The sequence below is a fragment of the Caretta caretta genome, chromosome 1 (assembly GCF_965140235.1).
Source record: "Caretta caretta isolate rCarCar2 chromosome 1, rCarCar1.hap1, whole genome shotgun sequence".
Classification (NCBI taxonomy): domain Eukaryota; kingdom Metazoa; phylum Chordata; order Testudines; family Cheloniidae; genus Caretta; species Caretta caretta.
The window spans coordinates 260797486-260821374 of NC_134206.1; the positions used below are offsets into that span (position 1 = coordinate 260797486).

General features: G+C 48.2%; 1 protein-coding gene across 3 annotated transcripts in view; it reads left to right on the forward strand.

Annotated features, from left to right (window-relative positions):
* The window catches only part of CACNA1I (calcium voltage-gated channel subunit alpha1 I), a 132512-nt gene that overhangs the window by 45806 nt on the left and 62817 nt on the right, over positions 1 to 23889 (forward strand). For all 3 annotated transcript variants that reach the window (XM_048834627.2, XM_048834615.2, XM_075124188.1), the window contains 5 exons: positions 4691 to 4850; positions 7540 to 7855; positions 9208 to 9300; positions 18054 to 18360; positions 20961 to 21364. In XM_048834627.2, the coding sequence (XP_048690584.1) occupies positions 4691 to 4850; positions 7540 to 7855; positions 9208 to 9300; positions 18054 to 18360; positions 20961 to 21364 (1280 nt within the window). The remainder of the gene's footprint in view (positions 1 to 4690; positions 4851 to 7539; positions 7856 to 9207; positions 9301 to 18053; positions 18361 to 20960; positions 21365 to 23889) is intronic.

Consider the following 23889-nt stretch of genomic DNA (forward strand, 5'->3'; position numbering starts at 1 on the left):
CTACCTTCACAGATCCAGGAACCACCCCAAATACACCAAGAGATCTGTTATCTACAGCCAGGCACTCAGATACCACAGAATATGCTCTGAGGAGGAAGTCTGGGGTATACACATTAACACACTCAAAACCACCTTCACCAAACAAGGAAACTCCACCAGAGAAGCAGGTCATATCATGGAACAGGCCACCCAAATACCCTGAGAGAACCTGCTCCAATACGGAAATAAAACCCTCTCCGACCACACATCCCTAGTTGTCACCTACCACCCCACACTGGAACCCATACAGGGTATCGTCCAACAACCACAATCCCTACTTGATGGGGACCCCATCCTGAAAGAAATCTTTCCTGAACCCCCTTTTCTGTCCTTCAGACAACCCTCCAGCCTCTCCGGATTTATCATCAGAAGCAAGCTCCCTACAGGCCAGGACATACCAACTCAAAGCAGCACCAGACCCTCCCAGAACAACAGATGCAAAACCTGTGGACATATCTCCACTGCTACAATGATCAACACCTCCCATGACATACCTTTCAAGATCCATGGGTCCTACTCATGCCTATCACAACATATGGTATACCTCATCCAGTGCATTATGGGTACAGGCTACACAGGGATAACCCGCACAACACGTTCAAAAGACGAGCCTAGGAGCTTAAATTCATAACTCTGCTAGACACTAAAAATCATAGACTGAATAGAAACATGGGGTTTATATCTTATTACAACAATCTGTAACCCACTCACAACATCCCTCCAGCTGCCTTTCCACACACCCCTTCATGTTCCCCCTATGACTGGAGGGGTGTTAATGGGGGTCCCTTGAAATATGTGTTAACTACTGATGCTAATCTATCTATTCCACCTTGTATTTAGCTGTGATACCCTGAGGGCAAGCCTACACTTAAAATGCTGCCTCAGTGAATCGGCGCGGTGAATCCACCTCCCTGAGAGGCGGTAGCTGTGTTGGTGAGAGAAACCCTCCCCCTGACACAGTGCTGTCTACACAGAAGTTAGGTCAGTAAAACTGCGTCACTTGCAGGGGTTGGTTTTTCACACCCCTGAGCGACATAGCTGCATTGATATAGGTCTGTAGCATAGACCAGACCTTAGTATGTTCCCCAGACCTGAAAGAGAGCTCTGTGTAATCTCAAAAGTGTGTCCCTCTCACCAACAGACATTTGTCCGATAAAAGATGTTACCTCACCTGCCTTGTCTCTCTACACGTCACCTGACATTTCATTGTTGCATGTTCAGCCCAGAGTCTCTCACAAACATTGTCATTATTTCTTAATGTGTTAAGTCTACACTGTGAACTGGGGATGTGATTTCCAGCTTGATGAGGAGCCTGGCAGGTGAGCTGGCAGGAAGCTAGACAGGTGTCCACGGGAGAGGCAGGTAGATTTTGGAATCTGCCTGTGTTCCATTGGAACTTCAGCAAAATTTGGCAAATTCTGACAAAACAATGTTTCTTCCGAATCTCTCGGACCGGCTTTAGTCAGGACCTCAGGTCTGTGTCTCATGTGAAAGATAGCACCATCCTCCTGTAGTGGGGCAGCTGCCGCACTCCATTAGGCCAGAAAGGGTTTAAAGCTAGCCCTTGGAGAGGGCTGGGGCTGAGAGCCAATAAGAATAGGCTGACTGGGAAGGCAGCCACAGCTGGGGCTGTGCCCAATTAGGAGACCGCTGACCCTATGAAAGGCCTGTGAGCCAGGAGCTGAGTCAGTCTCTCTCTAGTGGTGGAGAGAGAAGGATCTAGCTGCCTGGGAGCTGTGAACCAGAGGTAGAGCAGTGCTGGGGGAAGGCAAGGGAGTGGGGGAGCTCCAGCCTGATAAACCCCCAGGCTGTAGGCCTTGGTGAAGGCCTGCACAGGTGCTGGGGTTGCAAAGGCAGCTGGTTGAACCTCCTTGCCAATGATGAGTGGCCACGACAGATGGCAGTTTGCCCCAGTGAGCGGGGGCTAGATGGTGACTTGAAATAGCCACTGAGGCAAGGTGGGTTTAGAGGGTTGGGGGTTCCCCTGGGAGGGGAGACCCAGACTGTGGGTTACTACTGGGGGCAGAACCCCAAGGCAAAAGGCACTGGTGTACAGGAGGGACTTGGGCGTCAGCGGCAGGCGAGACACCGGTCAGGAGGAGGTGCTCTGTATGCTGGAGTGCTAATTCCCAAGACGGCCAGCAGGAGGCACTGCACTGGTGAGTCATCGCATCGCTACACCCCCCAAATACCAGCATGGAGCACTTGCTTAGCAGTGACTCAGTTGAAAGTCAGTGGAACACCTACTGCATTACCTGTACAGCCTCCTATGAGGCCTGGGTTTCCCTACAGGTCTCCCATTTACGTATTACCCAGTCTGATCCAGTCTAGCTTATGAGAGCTAATAAGATCACAACGTGTGGCAGTATTGTTGCAGGAAGCACATTACACTGTGGTGAGGGGGTGGAGTTGTAAGTTGGTAATGCTGTAAAAGGGTTTCTTCCAGCGACCGGGAGGTCAGGGTGACTGGCAGCACACAGCCCTGTGGCTGGACTGTGGGGCTTTGTATTATTACAAATCAGGAAACCAGATATGGGCAAATACTCTCAGGCAAGAGGCTGGAGCTGTGACCCTGTGCTAGTGAACTATTGGTGCCATATTAGGCTAGAAGGTGACTAACTGAAGACTAATGGCATATCCGGGCAGTGAAGAGACTGGGGCTTTGCAACCACCCTGACTTACGCTTATTAAGTCTAGAAGAGACTGTTCAATCATTCCTTCTACCCTCTCCCTCTCATGCATATTCCCCCCAATACTGGAATTCTGCATACCCACTACTGCACATGCAGACCACTGCCAGGGTGAACATGTAAAGCCCTGTATTAACTCATCAAATCACACATGGACAAGCTCTTCTACTCCCTCCAGCAGTGGAACCAGAAGGAAAGGAAATTCACCATCAGAACCCCCTCTGCTGGCTTAGCGCCTCACAAATTGTAAGGCTGGACAATATACACACCTGGTCAATATAAAAGATATATACCTCTCACACCCATACCATCTTGTCACATAGATACAGATACCTGTCCACCCCGTGTACATGCCTCACACTAGATCCATGCCCTCTCACCATACAGATACACTCTTCTCTCCTCCTCTCTCACCTTCTTACTCAGGTATAATAAACATCTCCACCAGTACAATTACACCTTAAACCTCATCCACCCTTGTTGCCCACACATGACATTTCTCTAAATGCCCAGGGTCCTCTCCCCCTGCAATAGGAACAAAACAACACAAGCAACTGAGACACAGTGTAACGCACAACTTGATGTTGCTAATTACTTGACAGTGGGCATAAAAGAGGGATTAACTGGTGCCTCAAGGGGCTGTTACTGAATCCTAATCTTATCTTTCCCTCCCCCTTCCTCTTCCACTGCCATCTGAAGTAATGAACTAGTTATAAATATCTAATTAGATAATTATATGCTGGCCTACATGGAGCGTCTTGTGTGATGAAATTCCCTGGACCCCTGGAGGAGGGAGTCTCAGTGGAGGAGGGGGGAGGTTTGTGTGTGTGTATATGTACGCATGTGTGGAGTGGGGGGCAGTGGGAGGGAGAAGGCGCTTGTTTCATGCTCTGAATGATTTCTAGAATTTTGGCAGCCTTGGAGACCAGAGGAAATGTAATTAATTTAGCAGTGGAGGGAGCCTGGCCTGACCTGACCCTGCTGGTCCAAAAACAAAACCACCAAAATTCTTCATGCAATAATTTCAACACAAAATTGTTTTGTTATGAAATGTTTGCAGTGGTCAGAGGTGCAGTATCAACAGCCCTGAATGCCCTGTTTTGCCAGAGAACAGGTACAGCATGGGCAGCAGCAGTGAAAGCTTCCTTCATACGGTACCCGCTAGCGTGCCTCAGCCCTGTCGTGGAGGGACCACTAGAGAGGAGAAGGGAGTTTGGTCTCCATGAGCTCTGTGTGGCTTGAAAGCTTGTTTCTCTCACCAGCAGAAGTTGGTCCAATAAGAGATATTGCCTCCTCCACCGTGTCTCTTTGATGAGGCTGTCACTGAGAAGGCCACCCCTGCCAGTTTGTTGAGGGGTTTGTGTGGTGTGCATACTCATCCCACTAGCAATTGGTCTCGGGCTCATTTCTCACAGGTCACTGGGCAGCTGGCAAGCAGTTATGACTGTTAGTTCCTGCCAGCTGAGGCTGGGGTTGTTGATCTGCATAGATTTCAGGGTGTTTTCATCCCATTGCCCTTCTGTGGGAAAGGAAGAAGATGGGATATCATATCCAATGGTGATTGTGCCAAAAACCTCTTAGAAAGATAGGACTAGCAGGGACCTCTTGGGTCATGGAGTCCAGTCCTCTGCTATCTGTCACAAGCTTATCATCATCCTTCCTTCTTGGGGCTATAACGTGAGGCCCGGGGTAAAGAGGATGCTGAACAGAAATGGCATTGTCCCCTGCCTATCATTTGGGAGTGAGACCAGGGGGCGGGAGCAGTGACCATACCTGAGTGACCCAACCTGATTTGGACAATAATGAATTTCCAATCTGCCTGTTTTATTTTCATTTAATTTTTTCTCTCTGTCTTTTTTTCCATTCCTCTTTTCTACTCTTCTTTCTTTCTGCTTCTCCCCTTCTCTCCCTCCATCTCAATCTCTCCTCCTCCTCCTCTTCTGCCTCTTCCCCACCTGCAGGCATGCGGATCCTGGTGAATTTGCTCCTGGACACCCTGCCCATGCTGGGGAATGTTCTGCTTCTCTGCTTCTTTGTCTTCTTCATCTTTGGCATCATCGGAGTACAGCTGTGGGCTGGTCTGCTCAGGAACCGCTGTTTCATGGAGGAGAACTTCACAATGTGAGTGCACGGGAGATGGCTACCCCCTTGTCCTGTCTGCTGCAGATTCCTTCCTTCCCCACCCTACTCTTTACTTCCTTCTCCCTTCTCTTGGTCACTGAAGATTTCCAGAGGCAGTGCCAAGGATGCTAAAAAGTCTAGCCCTCCCCCCGTCCCCCATTTCCACCCTCCCCTAGCCAGAAAGGTTTCTGTTTCCTTATGCGCACACACTTTCTGAAAGCTACCTCTGCCTGTGGAAGGGACCTGTCAGCATAATGGGCTACAGCAGCATTCCTCTTCTGCATCAGCCAGAGCAGTCTTCATTTCTGGGATCCCACTGCTACCTCTCCCATCCCCCTTGATTTCAGCTCAAACCGTTCCAATGAATAGAATCTCATCTCTACAGTCAAGAGGCCCAGTCTTCCATTGCCGTCCACCTGTGCAAAAGGGATGCAGGATTCCACGACCCTGATACTGAGCTGCATTCTGCAAAAATCAGAATGGGAAGGAGGGCAAAGAGGCCTGCACACCTTCTTTGCAGCCGCCAGACTCTTGGGCGAGCTGGGGACTGGTCCAGCCCTAATTACGTCTGGCTGCCCACAGCCTCAAGAGATCATTCCGGTTGCCAGGAATATCTATGAGAATAGTTAAAGGATTAGAAGACAGGCCTTATAGTGGTAGACCCAAGGTGCTCAATGTATTTAGGTTAACAAAGAGTAAGTTCAGGATGGCTTCGATCATAGTCTGTAGGTACCTACATAGGGAACAAGTGTTTGATAATGGGCTCTTCAAGCTGACAGACAAAGCTCTAGGCATATGTGGAATGTCAGATGGGATCTCTGTGTTCCACGGCACATGCTTAAGAGTGATCAAGGTTCTCTGCCCAAAGAAGGGAAGGATGGTCCAGTGGGTAGGGCACTGGCTTAGAACGTGAGAGATCCAGCTCTACCATGGACTTTCTGTATGACCTTGGGCAAGTTACTTAGTCTCTGTCCTCAGTTCCCCCTCTGTAAAATGTGGATAATAGTATGTCCCTACCTCATAGGGGTATGGTGAGGATAAATACGTGGGTGGGGGGAGAGGAGAGAGATCGTGAAGTGCTTTGAGATCTACTGATGGAAAGTGCCATGTAAGAAATAGGCATGATTAGTATTACCTGTAGTCAGAGAGAGCATGTACAGCTCCGTTTACTTCTTTCAGTAACACAATGAACCATGAAAATGTCTGTGGGTGATCAGAACTCCAGTTACCTTGCATGGGGAGGACAGAGCACCAGTGCCAGACTGCCGCAATCCCTCCAGATGCTTATTGTCTTCTTTGCAGCTTAAACTGATCTAAGGGTTTAAAGTGTCTTAGCCCCTTAAACAAATCTAAGGCCTTAGATCAGTTTAAACTGCTTAAAAATCTGAAGTGTTGGATCAATTTAAACTGTTTAAACAATTTTAAGTCCCTAGATCATCTTAGACTGAAAAAAAATATTGCAAAAACACAATTTAGGGGGCAGCAATGGGACTGGAGCGCTAACCAGGGGATGGAAGCTCCTTAAAGCTGTCTTATACTGTGTGTTTATAAGGGAAAATGCATAAGCAGGACTTTGTTCTTCTCTCATGTGCACCAGTGTAAATCAGGAGTAACACCGATGAGACTATGGAATTACACCCATGCAGAGCTACTGTAACTGTGTGAGGTGAATCAGGCCCACAGCCTGCACAACCATCAGATACTAGTTAATCTTTGGCTGACCATTGCTGGTTAAGTCTACAGAGACTCAGTTTACTAATAATATTAATATGCACTGATATGTCTTCATAGATTAGTGTCTATTAGTTATAGAATTAGGAGCTTTTCTTTTTTCTTTTTCTTTGGACACATTCCCATCCACCACAATATTTAATGCAAAAAATCTATATTAATGCAACATTCAGGCTGTGTATTATAGCTCTGTGAAGACTGGAAATGCACAAGTTAAGGTTGAATGCAAAATCCTAAATCTTCTCCCTTTCATTTGCTCATTATTGTCTAGTCTTAAATTAGGTGAGCACAGATTATTTCAGATACACGTGTATTTTGAAGGTTGTAGAACAGATTGTGTTACTGCAGAAATATCATGTGATCTTGAAATTAAAACGTTCTCTGTAGTACATACACACAAGGGGTCAGAGTTAAGATTGTTCATTCAGTTTTAACTTCTTCATTTATTGACTCTTGAGAGCTTAATTGTGCAACTTTAACTTTGCATTAAGTGGGGGTTTGTACTTTATTATAGAAAATTTACCACCAAATGTTATCAAATTGATGGTCACATTCACAGGCACATCACCATGTAGCCCTGTACATTTGCTTTACATTGCATCAGTTGTAGGCTTTGGTGCCAACCGGGTGGGAGAGCTGACTGCACAAGTTCCCTCCTTGTTCTTGAGAAAATGAAAACTTTCCTTTGGCAGCTGTAAAATCTTGTTCCCATCCCCCAAATCTGCTGATGGTGGGATTTGTCTTGGGACTGTGCAGTTTGACCAGGACAGGGCTCTGCAAAACCAGGGACCAGCTCAAGAAACTTCCTATGTCTCTATTCAGCCCCTCACCAAAATAGATCTGAAGACCCTTTGTATGCAAATTTCATGCACCAAAGTGGGAGTTCCCAGTTCCGCAAATGCCACTAAGGTGCATGTTTTTCACAGTAACTTCATTAGTACATTTTTCCTCTTCCTAGACAAGGCGACATCATTCTCCCCCCCTATTACCAACCCGAGGAGGACGATGAGATGCCCTTCATCTGCTCGCTGTCAGGAGACAATGGCATCATGGGGTGTCATGAGATCCCCCCGCTGAAGGAGAGGGGCCATGAGTGCTGCCTGGACAAGGATGACTATTATTACTACAACTCTGTCCGGCAGGAGTTCAATGTCAGTGGCATGTGCGTCAACTGGAACCAGTACTACAACGTATGCCGCACAGGCAATGCCAACCCACATAAGGGTGCCATCAACTTTGACAATATCGGTTATGCCTGGATCGTTATATTTCAGGTACGATAAGGTTGGCTTCCTAGCCTCAATCCAGGTTTGTGACCAGATCCTTCTCTTGCCTCCATGCTTTTTCAGCCTCTAACTGAAATGAGTTAGGCTTCACATTCCAAGTCTTGTTGTGTTTCTCCCTACTGCAGCGATCTGGGTTGAAAAGGAGACTGAATTTGTAATTCAGATCTAGGTTCTAAGAACCCACTCCAGGTGGGAACTGAAATCCAGGCCTGTTTCTTCTCCTCCCCATTCCAGAGGCTGTACCCAGAGTTCAAGCCAGAGGGCACAGAAATCCAGTTCAGGTTTTCTTTCTTTTTGTTCCAGGGAAACAAACCATTTGAATGAATGGTTTCAGAGTAGCAGCCGTGTTAGTCTGTATTCGCAAAAAGAAAAGGAGTACTTGTGGCACCTTAGAGACTAACACATTTATTTGAGCATAAGCTTTCATGAGCTACAGCTCACTTCATTGGATGCATTCATCGGATGCATCCGATGAAGTGAGCTGTAGCTCACGAAAGCTTATGCTCAAATAAATGTGTTAGTCTCTAAAGTGCCACAAGTCCTCCTTTTCTTTTTACTGTAACGAGAGTGATCACTTAAGGTGAGCTATTACCAGCAGGAGAGCAGGGATGGGGGTGGGGGAACTTTTTGTAGTGATAATCAAGGTGGGCCATTTCTAGCAGTTGACAAGAACGTCTGAGGAACAGTGGGGGGTGAGGTGGGGGGGAATAAACAAGGGGAAATAGTTTTACTTTGTGTAATGACCCATCCACTCCCAGTCTCTATTCAAGCCTAAATTAATTGTATTCAGTTTGCAAATTAATTCCAATGAATATAAATTGGTGACTAGTGCAGTTCCAGGTTATGTCTAGACTGCAGTCTCAGGGTGGGATTACAGCTTGAGCAGACATACCTGAACTAGCGTTAATCTAGCTAGTTCGGATTCTGGAGCTGTGCACATCTGTCAACAAAATCTAGCTCTGCAAGTAGTTACCCAGGGTTCTGGGTGAGTTCGTACAGCCTGCACCGAAGCCCATGCGGCCACAGCTTCACTGCTTCGGTACCTAACTAGTTTAGGTATGTCTACTCGAGCTGCAGTCGCATCCCATATGTATATAGACCTACTCTTTCAGGCTCTGTTAGCATGTCTCTTCACCTAGGAGAATCTCACTGATATTCTGGCCTGGAAATTTGGCTTCCTTGTAATGGATTCATTTTCTCACCTTTGTTGAGGTTTGAATCGCCTGCTCTGCTCACCAGCATCAGCCTGTGCCTCATGTAGAAATGAATATCCCAGCTGTTGAATGAATCCAGGAGTCCCACATCCTGGCTGTCTCTCTTGCTGTCTCTTCTCTTTGCAGGTGATCACACTGGAAGGGTGGGTGGAGATCATGTATTATGTGATGGATGCTCATTCGTTCTACAACTTTATCTACTTTATCTTGCTGATAATCGTAAGTACAGGGTAGCCTCTCACCCTAGTAGAATACTATTTTATGACTGAGAGTATTCCAGCTTTTTAAGCCAAGGGTCTGAGAAAGGGCATATATATAGATTGGAACCAATCTAGTCCAGGGAGCTGAGGAATCTAGGTCAGGTTCTCGTCTTCCTGGTTCTATGCCAAAGCATATAAGTGCAAGTCAGGTTTTTCTCTTCCTTCCCGCAGGATACACCCAGAATTTGTTCCAGGAGGCATAGAAATCCAGTTCAGGATTCTCTCCTGTTCCTAGGGATCTACACCCACAGTCCATTCCAAGGGAATCTAGAATCCAGATCAGCTGCTTCTGCCTGGTAGTGCTGCATGTAGATTCCATTCCAAGTGCACAGAAATCCATTTCCACTTCTTTCCCTGTAGATCCTTTTTACACATTGGGCAGTCTCGAGTAGTTCCTCCTCTTATTAATTTCTTTCTCTTACAGTAGCCCAAAGGACCCTGTTACAATCAAGTGCTGAGTGACATAATCACCCAAAATAAAAAACAGTCTCTGCCTCAAAGATCTTACAATCTAACTAGAGGCAGAACATAAGTTGGTGTAGTGCACAAGGGATGGAGGGGAAGGAGGAAGAGAAGTGTGACAGGAATAGGAAAATAAGGTTGTTTATTTTCAAGGGATGTGATCGTTCCCCTCTATTCGACACTGGTGAGGCCTCATCTAGAGTACTGTGTCCAGTTTTGGGCCCCACACTACAAGAAGGATGTGGAAAAATTGAAAAGAGTCCAGCAGAGGGCAACAAAAATGATTAGGGGACTGGAACACATGAGTTATGAGGAGAGGCTGAGGGAACTGGGGATGTTTAGTCTACGGAAGAGAAGAATGAAGGGGGATTTGATAGCTGCTTTCAACTACCTGAAAGGGGATTCCAAAGAGGATGGCTCTAGACTGTTCTCAGTGGTAGCAGATGACAGAAGAAGGAGTAATGGTCTCAAGTTGCAGTGGGGGAGATTTAGGTTGGATATTAGGAAAAACTTTTTCACTAGGAGGGTGGTGAAACACTGGAATGCGTTACCTAGGGAGGTGGTGGAATCTCCTTCCTTAGAAGTTTTTAAGGTCAGGCTTGACAAAGCCCTGGCTGGGATGATTTAATTGGGGATCGGCCCTGCTTTGAGCAGGGGGGTTGGACTAGATGACCTCCTGAGGTCCCTTCCAACCCTGATATTCTATGATTCTATTATATTAGTTAGGTGTACAGTTTGGAAGCTTTATAGGTTTTTGTATGGTTTTGTTTTAAAGATGTGCTCAAGAGCTATTAACGAACCACTAACAAGCTGGACTTAATCTCTTTTGGGTTCGTACATGCAGAAATTCTGCCTGTCAAGTCATTTATGACACAATCATCACCATGGTATCTGGATTCTGGGTATCTCCTCGTTTCCAGGTTACTGTCCACGTGGAGAATACGGAGGAGACAAAGAGAGAAGCAATAAGTGCTAATGGAAAGGGAAAAGGAGGGAATATTTTTAAACAAAGCCTGATTGAAGAGCTTCATTGTGGCTGACAGCTGAAAGTGTCACTTCACCCTAGCTAAACTTTGTTTCTGTCTGTCTCTTTGAGCTGAGATCTCTTTCTTTCTCCTCTTTCCCTTTATTGCTCAGGAAGTGTCTATGATCCTTCTTTCTGCTTGGGTCTGAAATGAGCAGGAGCACTGGGTGCCTAAGTGAGAGGATGCATGGAAAGCTGGATGCCATTGCTTCTTTTGTCCCACAGGACCTGCAGACATGAACATCCTCCCTTCTCCTCCTTCTCCTCCTCCTCCTCCTCCTCCTCCAAAAAGGGATTTTTTTTCAAAAACTATCATGGAGTCTGGCTACACAGGAACCAGACCCAAGAACAGAGGGGAAGCCCTAAAATGGGTTGTAGAATATATAGGATGTATCTGGGGAAGGCTCCGTCTCACTTCTTGATCACTTCCCTTGTAAGGCCTTTACTTAGCCTGTATTTTCGAAGTCTCACGATACATCTACCTTTCAAGCTTAAGGTTGTAATTTTCAGCTAAAATAGACGTAGGAATGCTAGCTGTGATTGACCTACCACGCTAAAAATAGCAGTGTAGCTGCAGCAGCATGAGCGGCATGGTGGGCTAGCCACCAGAAGTCAGGACGTAGGGTCCTGGGTGGGGTCGTGCTCAGGCAGTTAGCCCATCTCAACACACGACAGCAATGACACTTCTGTTTTTAGTGGGCTTGCTCGATCAAAGCTTGCAGGCCGGTTGAAAGTGTAGATATATCCCAAGTGGATGTGGAGTGGAGATGAGACAGGCCTAGCTAATGGCCTATTTTGCACCATTCCGTTGAGTTTGTGAACCCCCCGCCACCCACTCCTGCAGGGAAATGGGATCTCAGGAATGTTCTTGGAACTCATCCCCAGTGGAATTCTCCACATACAACTGCTTAGCTCATCATCTCATTCAAAATAAAGTGTTTCCACTTGGTGGGGTGCGAGGCCTGGGGCCAAGGGGGAATTTCCATTGTGTTCTTTTACTAAATATTCGTCTTTGTTTTCTGGCCTGTTGACCCCATTACACACTCACTAGTGTAGGAACAGAGTCCCCTGTGAGGGAAAAGAGAAATGGAAATGGCGAGGGAAAGCCATATCTTCAGCAAGAAGACAACAGAAAGCTGTCCCCTTTCCCAGTGGCACTGTGTACTGATGGGCTGAAGCATGGGCTAGGGGAGAGCATGGATGCAGGGAGGTATTTTTTCTTTGAGGGGCTCTGTTTATGGTTGGGGGAAAGAAAAACCAAAGGATGGGTGCAGGTCTATCAGCCTCTTCAAATCTAATAGACTTTTAAAAATCTTGAGGCAGAATCCCTTAAAATGGTGGAACAGCCTCTCCCCACCCCACCCCCAAAATGGAAAGTGGTCTTCTGAAGTCTCCACCCTAGCACCCTTTGGTAGAACTCCCCTGTCACCTCAACAAGAGATGTTATGTCTGAAGCAGTTTGTCCAAGAAACAACTCCCAAAGGGGCAAACCAAACCCTCTGTGTTTTCTATGAGTTTGAAACAATTTTCTTTCCGTTGCAATTCATTCATTTCCCCACAGGAACACACATTTTGGCCCCTTTTTCACCTGAATAGCACCATTGATTTAACCATGTTTGTACAGTGTAACTAAGGATAGAATTTAGCCTTGTGTCCACATCTGCAATGTCCACTGAGGTGAGCAGGAGTTGTGCGTGCTGTTCTAAAGGCCGAATTTAAACGTGGGGGCTGGTTCCCTCTGAGTAAATTCAGATGCTCCCAAACCACCTGGATGCTACAGGTGAACATTCCATCTCTGGAAGAGGAGGTGTCTTGCCAATTCAAGATTAACTCGCAGTGATTTGAACTTAGTCTCTGCATTTGTACAGTCATCTGAAACCCTCAATTAAACACTCAGCCTGAGACTGTGCAGCTGAATGCCATTGATTTTTTTTTTCTATGCACACCCCATTCATGATGGGTTTGCTTGCTTGTTTGTTTGTTTTTTTGGCAGGCACATGCTCAGCACAAAGACCCAAGGCCAAATTCATTTCTGGGGTAATTCCATTGCCTTCAGTGGAATTATGCCAGGGATGCACTTGATCCCATGTCATCATCTCTGCTTGTGTAGGGTACCCTGTAGCAAGGGAGTAGTCTCAGCGCACCCCACCCCATGGCATGGCACTGCCATCACACCATCTCAGTGCCCCCTCTTGGGTCTCCAATCTATTCACATGCACTCAGAAGTTTTAATAACATTCCCCTTCTTGAGGTCTAATTTATTAGGACCTCACAAAACAAATACAGTTCCTCTGGCCCTTCCGTGCTCCAGCCCTTCCTTCCTTGGGTCTTCAGGCCCTAGCTCTCTCTCCACTCCCAAGCTCCCTTTGAGCAGGGAAGCTCTGCTGGTGCTACTCCAGGCCATGTGTCTCTTTGGGGAGACCTCCCTCTAGGTCTTTTCTAGCACTGGTCACTGGGCTCAGATTCCTTCTTTTGGGAAAGAGTCTCCACAGCCTGTCTTGGGACTATGCTATAATCCAGGCAGGCTTCCCCAACCCACCCTCATCCTAGTTCTACCAGAAGAACCTTCTCTACTTCCTCCCCACGTAAGTCACACATGGCTCTCACTTGGGACAGAGCTAAGTGCACTTCTCTTTAATACTCAGCCAGTGGCCACGTGGCTCAGGCTCCAGGAGCCATTCCCAGCTTGATCTGGTGATCCTTCTTAGGACTTCCTGTTCTTAAAGGGGCCATGCCTTGGACAGGGCCGGCTCTAGGCACCAGCAAAACAAGCAGGTGCTTGGGGTGGCATATTTCTAGGGGCAGTATTCCGGTGCCGGCCACACTGCCCCTAGAAATGTGCCCCCGCCACCCCAGCTCGCCTCCGCCTGCTCCCCTGAGCGTGCCGCCACTGTTTCGCGCAGCAGGCCTGGGAGGGAGGAGAAGCCGAGTGTCAGCGCTCTTGGGGGAGGCAGTGGTGGTGTAGCGGAGGTGAGCTGGGGTGGGGGAGCGGTTCCTTTATCTCCCCATTACTTCCTGCACTCCCCCCCACCCTCACTCACCTCTGCTCCGCCTGCTCCCCTGAATGCACTGCCTCTCCCTTGCCTGAGAGGAAGGGGTGAGAAGCAGAGTGGCGGCGTGTTCAGTTCAGGGGAGCAGGTGGAGTAGAGGTGAGGTAGGGCAGGAGGTTGCGCGGGGGGAGCCACAGGAAGCAATCGGGGGGGGGGGGGGAATGCGGCACACCCGGGGGATGAGACAGGGCCGGGGATTTGGGGAAGGGTTTGGGAAGGGGCAGAGTTGGGGCAGAGCTGGGGGTGGGGGGGCACAAAAAAAAGCGGGGGCTACCAAAAATTTTTTTGCTTGGGGAGGCAAAAATCCTAGAGCCGGCCCTGGCCTTGAAACAGGGTTGACTGACTCCCTCCCCTGCCAGCCCCCACTGCCTTTAAAGGAGACAGACCACTCTGTGAAACGCACCACTCACATTCATAATAACCATCAACCTCCTTGCCAAAGACCTCGTGGGCAATATGTATGTGGTGAGTTAGGCACTTAACAGAAAAAAAGACCTCAGGTTCTTGAGGCCTGAAGCTGCTAGTTCGGAAATCAGAGTTGAGTCCAACGCACCCTTTGACTCTTCTCCTGTGTGTCCGTGGATTTTCCTGTTGTACTAAGAATAAAACAAACACATGCGCTCATATTTAATGACTTCAACAGAGTGGTTCATGAGTTGGTCGTCCAGTAGCTATATCCAGTCCTCCTCCTCCCCCTTCCTCTTGATTTTAGATGAGCCCATGGAGGAAGGACTGCTTTGCGGCACAGGATTAGGAGACGGGCGATCCGAGTTCTATTCATGACTCTGACACAGTCATACTTTGTGATCTTGGGTAAATCGCTTCACTTTTCTGTGCCGCAGTTTCTCCATCTGTAAGATGGGGATACGTCTTCTTTTTCCCCCCCTCCAGTTAGTTTGTGAGGTTCCTAGACAGCACAGTGAAGGGCACCTTAGAAATGCCTATTAAAAAAAACAACAATTCTTCCCAAACTCCATGCTCTGATTCATTCCATATGAGGGGAGGGAGACAATGTAAATGGGAAAGTGTATGTGTGGTGTGGTGGGGAGGGCATGTGTGAAGGAGATTTGGACTCCCACTCACTCATCAATAAAAACAAGATGAGAGTATGAACTACCCAGAATCCTCTGAGGGAAAGGGATCTGTAGCAAACAGCAGTTTCCTTATTTTCTCTCCTCCTTCCTAGGCCACATAAAAAATCTGAAGGGCAGATGGGCTGAAGTGGGGGAGGGCTCTGTGGATGAAGGGGAACGGATTTAGAACTGCTTTGAAGGGCATTGAGAAGGCAGGGAGAAGCACTTTATTTTGAAACCGCATATATTGTCCTAATGCTGATCTGGCCAGGAATGGCTTCATTTTTCAAAGGCTTATTTATATGTCAGCAGAGATGTCTCCCCTTTGAAATAGTAAAAGCCGCTGGATTGAATCTCATGATGGAACCTCTAGGCACCTGTGTGTGTGTGAGAGCGAGAGCAAGTGAGTGTTTGGGGTGTGTGTGACTAGGTATGGGTAGTGAAGTGAGGATATCATCTATTCGAGTAGATGCTTGAACACTGTTCATAAACAATCCCCACTGTTTCCTTTTCTGACTCAGGTAGATAGTGGAATTGGAGTAGGTGTTCTCCCCTTCATCCTACCTGCCCTCTCCCCTCCCGTTAGGAGGATTTTGATTTTAATGACCCAGGAGAAGAGTTGCCAAACAGGATGAGTAGGAAGGTATTGGATACAGCTCTGTTGTATTCCTGAGCTGCATCAGAGTTGCCACCCTGGGAAGGAAGGACTAGTAGTTCTGCTAGTGGTCCTAAATCTAAAAAGGAATGTGATGGGAACACAGTGCTGGTGGTACCTTCAGAAGCCCTTCCAGTGGAGCATGGGAATCCAGTTCAGGTTTTTCTCCTTCTCTCCAGAGGGCTGCAGCCAGAGTCCACTCCAGGGGTACAGCAATCCAGTTCACGACCTTCTCTTCTTCCCGGGGGCCTACACCTAGGGTCCATTCCAGGGTCTCTCTGTAGGAATCTAGCTCAGTCTTCTGCACAGGTCGCATCCAGACTCCATTCCAGATGAATACAAAAATGCAGTCAGAGTTCTAAAACAATCCCTCTTTTTAGCACTGGCATATCACAGTTCACAACTCTGTGGAGAACAGATGCCAACCATATTGTAACAGTGTTTAAAATGAGTGGTTAAAAGTCCTAGTGTGGACTGGATTTGCATTCCTGTTGAATTTCTATCCCCATCCCTGCAGTAAGGTAGTGATCCCATTGTGGAAATTCAGATTGATCCCACAATAGAGATACTTAAAACTAATATTGTGATTTTTATCTATACATCTCCAAGCATTCAGCATTATTGTCTCCATTTTAGGGATGGGAAAATTGAGGCATAGCTAGATTAAAGGAGATCTGCAAATGAATAAAATAGAGTGTTTGCCCTGCTCCTCCTGAGTCCTCGTGCTCGTGGTCTCAGGGCCGCATTCCAATTGGGGCTTTAGAGCTGCAGCCCAGGGCCCTGGGGCCCCGTTAGCCCAGGGCCCTGCAGCCCCTAAAGGCCCTGCATTCTGGGTGACCCTGCCTGGGCGGGGGAGAGGGGTGGCAGCTCCCAGAATCGCGGCCATGGGGGCAGTGCCGCGCTGTGCGGAGCCACCTGCACCTGCCGTGCACCAAACAGGAGCTACCCCAGGTAAGTGCTCTGCATCCCCTGCCTGCCCTGGTCCTGAGGCTCCTCCCGCATCCTAACTCCCTCCCAGACCCCGCACCCCCATCTTGAGCCTCCTCCCGCATCCTAACTCCCTCTCAGACCCCGCACCCCCACCCCGAGCCCTCTCCCACACCCTAACTCCCTCCCAGACCATGCATCCCCAGCCCTGAGCCCCAGGAGGAGAATGGTGAAAAAAAGAATGAAAAATGCAGGGGGGGGAGATAAGAGAGAATGCTCCCTCCGTGTGTGGGGGAGAAGGCAAAAATGAAGCTGAGCACAGGGCCCCACTTACTCTAAATCTGCCACTGGAGGGAGGGGGAGGATGTGGGGAAGCTCCACCCTCCCCTCTCAGAAAGTCCTAAGTGGCGCCAAACAGCGCCTGTTCTTCTGGGGGGAAGCTGCTGCTGTGCAAGGTGCTTCCTAGCGTCCTTGCCTGCCTCATTGCCTGCAGCGGGCTGTGCCTATGTGGGGTAAGCCAGGGGCACCTCCCCACCACAGTACAGTACAGTACTGTACCGTATATAATGCATTTTGTCTGCCCCCCAAAATTTTCCTTGGAACTTCACCCCTCGCATTTACATTAAATCTTATGGGAAAATTGGATTCGTTTAACATCGTTTCACTTAACGTTGTAGTTATGTTCCTGAGGGGTTACTGTATTTAAAAAATGAAGGGTTCTGCTTGTTTTTTACGTTAGCAATTGAGAGCTTGTCTAGACTGGAGACCTCTCGTGATTCGGGGACTAATGAAAGTAGGACATCAGATGAGCCAAGAGAGTGAAAGTTGAGCAAGCAAGGCATTTTTGGTCAGACTTTTTAACGCTCTTCGTTTTTTATTTGTTTTTGTAAATATCTATTTGACTTCAGTGTCTAGTTAACCTTTTGGAGAAGAGCCATCTTTGTTAAAGACTCAGCATCCCCATCTTTTCAATTAAGGCAAGAGAGTTAGCATCAAATATGCTCTGAGACCACCACCAAGTCCTCCAGAGGTACTAGGGAAAAGCAGGGATGACATTTCCAATTTTCCTAAACTAAAAACCAAGAAGGGAAAAGAAACCAAAACACTTCATTTGTACATCAAAAAGAAGAAAGCTTAGAGCAAAAGTCCAATTTTTATAAAAGCTTTTGCAGGTCACCTTTACATGACTTGCCCAAGGTCACACAGCAAATCAGTGGCAGAGTCAAGCATAGAACCCAAATCTCCTGACTCCCAGCCCAGTGTGCAAGCCACTGGGCCACATGGTGAAAATCACATCAAGGGAGTTGTCCTCAGAAACAAGGTGAGCCAGGCAAGGTTTCCTTTGAGGACTGAAGTCCCACCTTCTTGTGCAGAATCTCACCTATCTCTATTTTTTCCTTCTCTCTTTGTCCTGTTTTATTTTCCCCTTCCCCTTTTTTCCCTCTCCTGTCTGCCTCTTTGCCCCATGCTCTTTCTCTCTCTCCCTTTCTCACTTTTTTCCTCTTCCTTCATCGGTTGTAGGTGGGCTCTTTCTTCATGATCAACCTGTGCCTGGTGGTCATAGCTACTCAGTTCTCTGAGACCAAGCAGCGGGAGCACCAGCTGATGCAGGAACAGCGAGCACGGTACTTGTCCTCCAGCACTGTAGCCAGCTACACAGAACCAGGAGACTGCTACGAGGAGATCTTCCAGTACGTTTGCCACATCGTGCGCAAAGCCAAGCGTCGCACACTTAGCCTCTACAACAGCCTGCAGGACCGACGCCAGGGCCGGATGGAGTCAGGCTGTGCCAAGCTCGGTGTGAACGGGAAAGGACAGAGACGCTATAGTAAGAATCCCATGGGCAAAGCTGGGAATGCCAGTAGAGGAAGTGCAACAGCAGCTGGGAACTTCACCAACCTTGCAAAGGGCATGTGCCCCAAAAGCACAGAATTCAGAATTAATATTAGGCACTAGGAATTGGACAGCAGCATGGGAGAGGCAGGCAATGCATCAGAATAGTAGCAGGTGTTTCTGGCAGGAATTGTGGGGGAAAGCCAGATCTAGCATTCCAGGGCCTGCTGAATGATAGGATTGAGAGGTATCAACAGGTGCTTGTAAAGGGTTCCAGATCTGGAATAGCAGAGGGTATTGCAAATTGGTTTAAGTGCATTAGCAGAGTGGGAGAGAGGGGAATTGAGCTGCTTAAGCAGACCCTCTGGGACCTCAAGATTAAGGAACAAAGGTATTGCAGATCAGGATTGAGGTGTTTTGGCAGTGAAGTGGTGGGGGGTGTCCCAGGACCAGAATAGAAGGGAATGCTGAAGTATACAGTTTTGAGGTGTATTGGCAGAATTGGGGGGAGGGGGGACAGCATAATTTTTGAAGGGCCAGGGAAAACATTTTTTGAATGTGTAAAATTAGACGTGAGGTACAATTGTATAATTTAAATTGCAGTTCTAGTCTGAAGAGTGACAATAAAAATGGCTTTATGGGTTCTATGTTAATTGTCTCAAAGGCTTCCATATCAAGTGAGTTCAGTTTACGAGTGAACAGATAAAATTTCTAACTGCCAGCCTTGCAGGCTCAGCCTTTCACTTTTGCGCCTGTTCACCAATAATAAAGTTTCTGCAGCTGGCAATTTGTTGTAGCACTGGACTCTGACTCACGCTCGCATAGCTGTGTTGGTTCTGCAGAGCTAACAGGAGGAAAAAGGAATAAAAACTTAGGTCACTAAAGCCAACAGATCTGATCTCATACGCACAGTGTCATGTACAGTAACTCCTCGCTTAACGTTGTAGTTTATGTTCCTGAAAAATGCTACTTTAAGCGAAACGATGTTAAGCGAATCCAATTTCCTCATAAGAATTAATGTAAATGGGGGGGTTAGGTTCCACTGAAATGTTTTTCACCAGACAAAAGTCTATATATATATACACACATATACACAGTATAAGTTTTAAACAAACAATTTAATACTGTACACAGCAATAATGATTGTGAAGCTTGGTTGAGGTGGTGAAGTCAGAGGGTGGAAGAGGGTGGGATATTTCCCAGGGAATGACTTACTGCTAAACGATGAACTAGCACTCTACTGAGCCCTCAAGGGTTAACCCATTGTTAATGTAGCCTCACACTCTACAAGGCAGCATGAATGGAAGGAGGGGAGACAGCATGGCAGAGAGAGACAGAGAGACACACTGTGTGTGTGAGAGAGAGAGATGCATTGCCCCTTTAAGTACGCTGACCCGACTCTAAGTACATTGCCTTTTTAAGTAGATCAGCAAGTTGAGACAGCAGCTTCTACCAGCAAGCTCCCTCCATTCTGAGCCCTGTCCTGTCCCCCACCCCACTCTGTGGAGATGGGGTAAAGTAGCGGGGGGCAGGAGCAGGGGGGAAGGGGACACCCTAACATTAGCCCCCCTCTTCTCCTCCGCCCCTGCACAGCAAGTAGGAGGCTCCGGGGAGCAGCTCCAAGGCAGAGGGCAGGAGCAGCACACAGCAGTGGGGGGAGGAACAGCTGAACTGCCGGCAATTGACAGCCTGCTGGGCCGCTGCCGCACAGGGAACTTAGGGGAGCGGAGAGCTGATGGGGGGGCTGCCGGCCCACCCTGGTTCCAAGCCCCCACCAGCTAGCTGCAATGGGCTGCTTCTTCCTGCAAGCAGCGGACAAAGCAGGAGCCTACCAACCAATGTTATACGGGAGTGTTGTATAAAAAGATCTTCTACACTTTCCACAGTATGCATCCGATGAAGTGAGCTGTAGCTCACGAAAGCTTATGCTCAAATAAATTGGTTAGTCTCTAAGGTGCCACAAGTACTCCTTTTCTTTTTGCAAATACAGACTAACACAGCTGTTATTCTGAAACTTTAAACGAGCATGTTCTCTACTTGATCAGCAACGAAACAACATTAACCAGGACGACTTTAAGTGAGGAGTTACTGTATAAAGTAATGCCATTTTCAAAGTCACTCTTCTGGCTCTTTAAGATGCTGTCAAAGGGTTCCTAAATCAGGGGGCCCAGTTCTGCCTTTAGGCGCTCCATATGCTCTCATTGATTTTAAGGCCAGAAGGGATGACTGTGATCATTTCGTCCAATCTCCTGTGTGACACAGGCCATAGAATTTCACTCCCTGATTCATGCAGCGGAGGAAATAATTCTTCCCTACGGTGTGAGGGAATAATGTTGAGCCTAATCACTTGTGGCTGAACTAGAGTGTATGTTTTACAGAGGCATCCAATCTCAATTTAAAGACTCCAAATGATGATGAATTTACCACTTCCCTAGATAAGCTGTTCCAGTCTTTAATCACCCCCACTGTTAAAAAGTCTGGCTTTCCACTTTCGGTGCCTTCTTGCTATTTAAGCACACAAGTGGTGCATTGATTTGTATGCCTTATTTGAAAATTGAGCCCTGTTCCTTTAATTGTAATGATTTCTTTCCCCAGGGCATTGCCGGAAACACAACTCTCTCGAATACACTCCTCATGCCCTCGTCCAGCCCATTGCTATGACCCTGACCTCTGACCCCAACAACTGCCCCAGATGTCACAGGGTGCAGCATGAGGCAGCCCGGAGGCTCTCCATCCTGGACAGTGCTGATTCGGACCAGGAGGAAGGAGGGGCTGGCAAAGAGCAAGGAGAAGGAAGAAGAGGAAGCAAGGGTGCCACAGATCTGGAGAAGGAGGAAGAGGAGGGGGAAGAGGGCGGATGGCTGAGGCTCTGTAGTGACCTGTGGCGAGAAGTGAGGGTCAAACTAAGGGGGATTGTGGACAGCAAGTACTTCAACCGTGGGATCATGATAGCCATCCTAGTAAACACCATCAGCATGGGCATTGAGCACCATGAACAGGTAACACACCCTTGTGGGGAAGTGGGCACCTTAAACCCTATCGGCCAGAATAATATCTGGCAACTTAGAATGGGGAAGGGGGTTAAGGGGGGGGCTTTGGCACTTTTGGTTGCCTGGGGTAGAATCAGGCAGCATGGGCCTGCCGAACCACATGGTCTAGACCTGAGCTGTATCCAGTGGTGGGTCTCCTTAGGCAGCATCTAAAGTTAAATGACCCAGTGAGGACCTGAGGAGAGGCTCTTGACTCACTTCCTCTTGACATTAAATCTCTCCTCTCCCTCCTGTTGTGATTGTTTATTGAGTGCCAACAGAGCGCTCAATGTTGTATAAATATCTTAAGGAGACACAGACCCTGCCCCAAAGAGCTTACAACCTAGCAGAGGTGGAGACAAAACAGTTTGGACACAGGTGACAGTGCATGGGGTCCCATCATGGGTTTGAGATGGAGTAAGGACCGTGCGGGGGATATCCTGTGCCTGCTTCTGCACTCAGTCATGTTGGCCATGGCCATCTCCCTCCCTCATCTGTTTCATCCCCTACTTTTCTTTCTCTCTTTGTCTCCTCTTTCCCTCTCTTTTCTTTTCCCTTGTCTTTTCCACTCCCCCATCTCTCTCCCTCATTTCTCTCTTCATTAGCTGACTGAATCCTTAGACTGTTTGGTTTAGTTTAATGTGCTCTCTAGGGATGTCACAGAGACTTCACCAGCATCTGAATTCAAATCCATCCGCTAGCTAGTCTTTCCAGCTTAATTAAGAGAAGCACAAGCACAGTCTATCTGTGGAGGACTGAGGAAAGCTGGTAAGTCTTGTGGTCTTCCCATTCCCTTTGGGGGCCCTGAGCTGGTCTGTAGGTCTGGCAGCATCAATTGGCAGGTGGATCATGACACGGAAAGCAAGTATCTATCTAGGTACGTGTATAGCTGTCATCACACTAGTCTCCAAGCACCTCACAGTCATTAATGGATTTTATCCTAACAGCATGCCTGTGAGGTAGAGAAGGGTTATCATCCCCTTACGGATGGGGAACTGAGGCACCGGGTAGATTAAGTGCCCTGCCCAAAGCCACACAGGAAGTCTCTGACTGAGCCATGAATTGACCTCCAAGGCTCCTCAGTCCTCGTCCAATACCCTATCCACGAGACTGTGTTTCCTACCCTCGCCTAGCCCTCTGATAGGAGTAGGAGTAGCCACAGTTTGATCCCAGAGTAAAAACTGCTCTGGGCACCTCAGTACCCAAAAAATGCTGTTGAGCTGCAGGGAGCTCAGAGTCGAGCAATACAAATTACCAGGAGATGGAAGGGGCTGAATCATGAGAAAAGATTAAAAGAGCTGAATCTGTACCACTTAGCTAAGCTATGACTAAGGGGTGAGGCACAGGACAACATGATCACTGGCCACAAGTGTTCAAAGGGTGTAAACCCCAGTCAGGGAGAGGAATTGTTCAGGGTCATTGGAGGGGGTATGACTAGGAGCAACGGAATGAAATTTAGCAAAGGAAAATCTGAGGTGGAGATAAAGAATTCTTTCTCAAGATTCTTGGCTTATCAGCTCTTCAGGGCCATATCGTCCTGTGTATTGGTACAGCACCCAGCACAATGGGTTCTTCTTCGAGTGATTGCTCATGTGTATTCCACAATAGGTGTCTGTGCTCGCCATGTGCACCGGTGCCAGAATTTTTTCCCCTAGCAGTACCCGTAGGGGGGAGCGCCCCCCGCGACCCCTGGAGTGGCGCCTGCCTGGCACGGTATAAGGGGAGCTGTGTGCTCCCCCTCCTCAGTTCCTTCCTGCTGCCAGTGAAGGTGCATCAGAACTGCTCTGCTCCAGCTTTGCTGTAGCTCATCCCCAGAACTGTTCGTTCGTTCAGTGTTAGTACCTGTAGTTAGTTAGCTGTTTAGTTAGTTTAGTCAGTAAGTGAGCCCGGGCCGGGGCATACCCTGCGCCCCGGGGTTTAAGTCATGTGGCTCTTGCAGGCGTTCTATACCAAGAAGTGACCCGCACGCAGACTGTTTGTGCTGCTTGGGAGAAACCCATATCAGCGAACGGTGCAAGATTGCAAGTCATTTAAGCCTCAGACCAATAGAGAAAGGGACATTAGGCTCCGGGCCATCCTGATGGAGTCGGCGCTGACCCCGACCTGGGCACGCCGCTCCGAACAGGTACCCGGCACCACGGCATCGGTATGCGGCAACCCTCTGGTGCCATCGACCAGTCGGCACCACTTCCCGTCAACGGGGCACACCAAGAGGGCCAAGAAGACTCCCTCTTCTCAGCAGCACCAAGGGAAGTTTGGGACAGAGTCTAGGCCCATGTCAGGCAGTCCTCGATCCCCACCGGGACCCGGGCCTCCAATTCACGTTGAGCGGAGTAGCCCAGCCCCTTTGGAACAGGCCTCTCCAGATATCCGGATGCCGTCCATGCCTGAAACCCTCTAGGCGGCCTGGGACGTTATGTCCATGCCGGTGCCCGGGGCTCCGCCGATGTCAGCCCCGTGCTCCAGAGGCAAGCCACCACTGGGATCTCCACAGT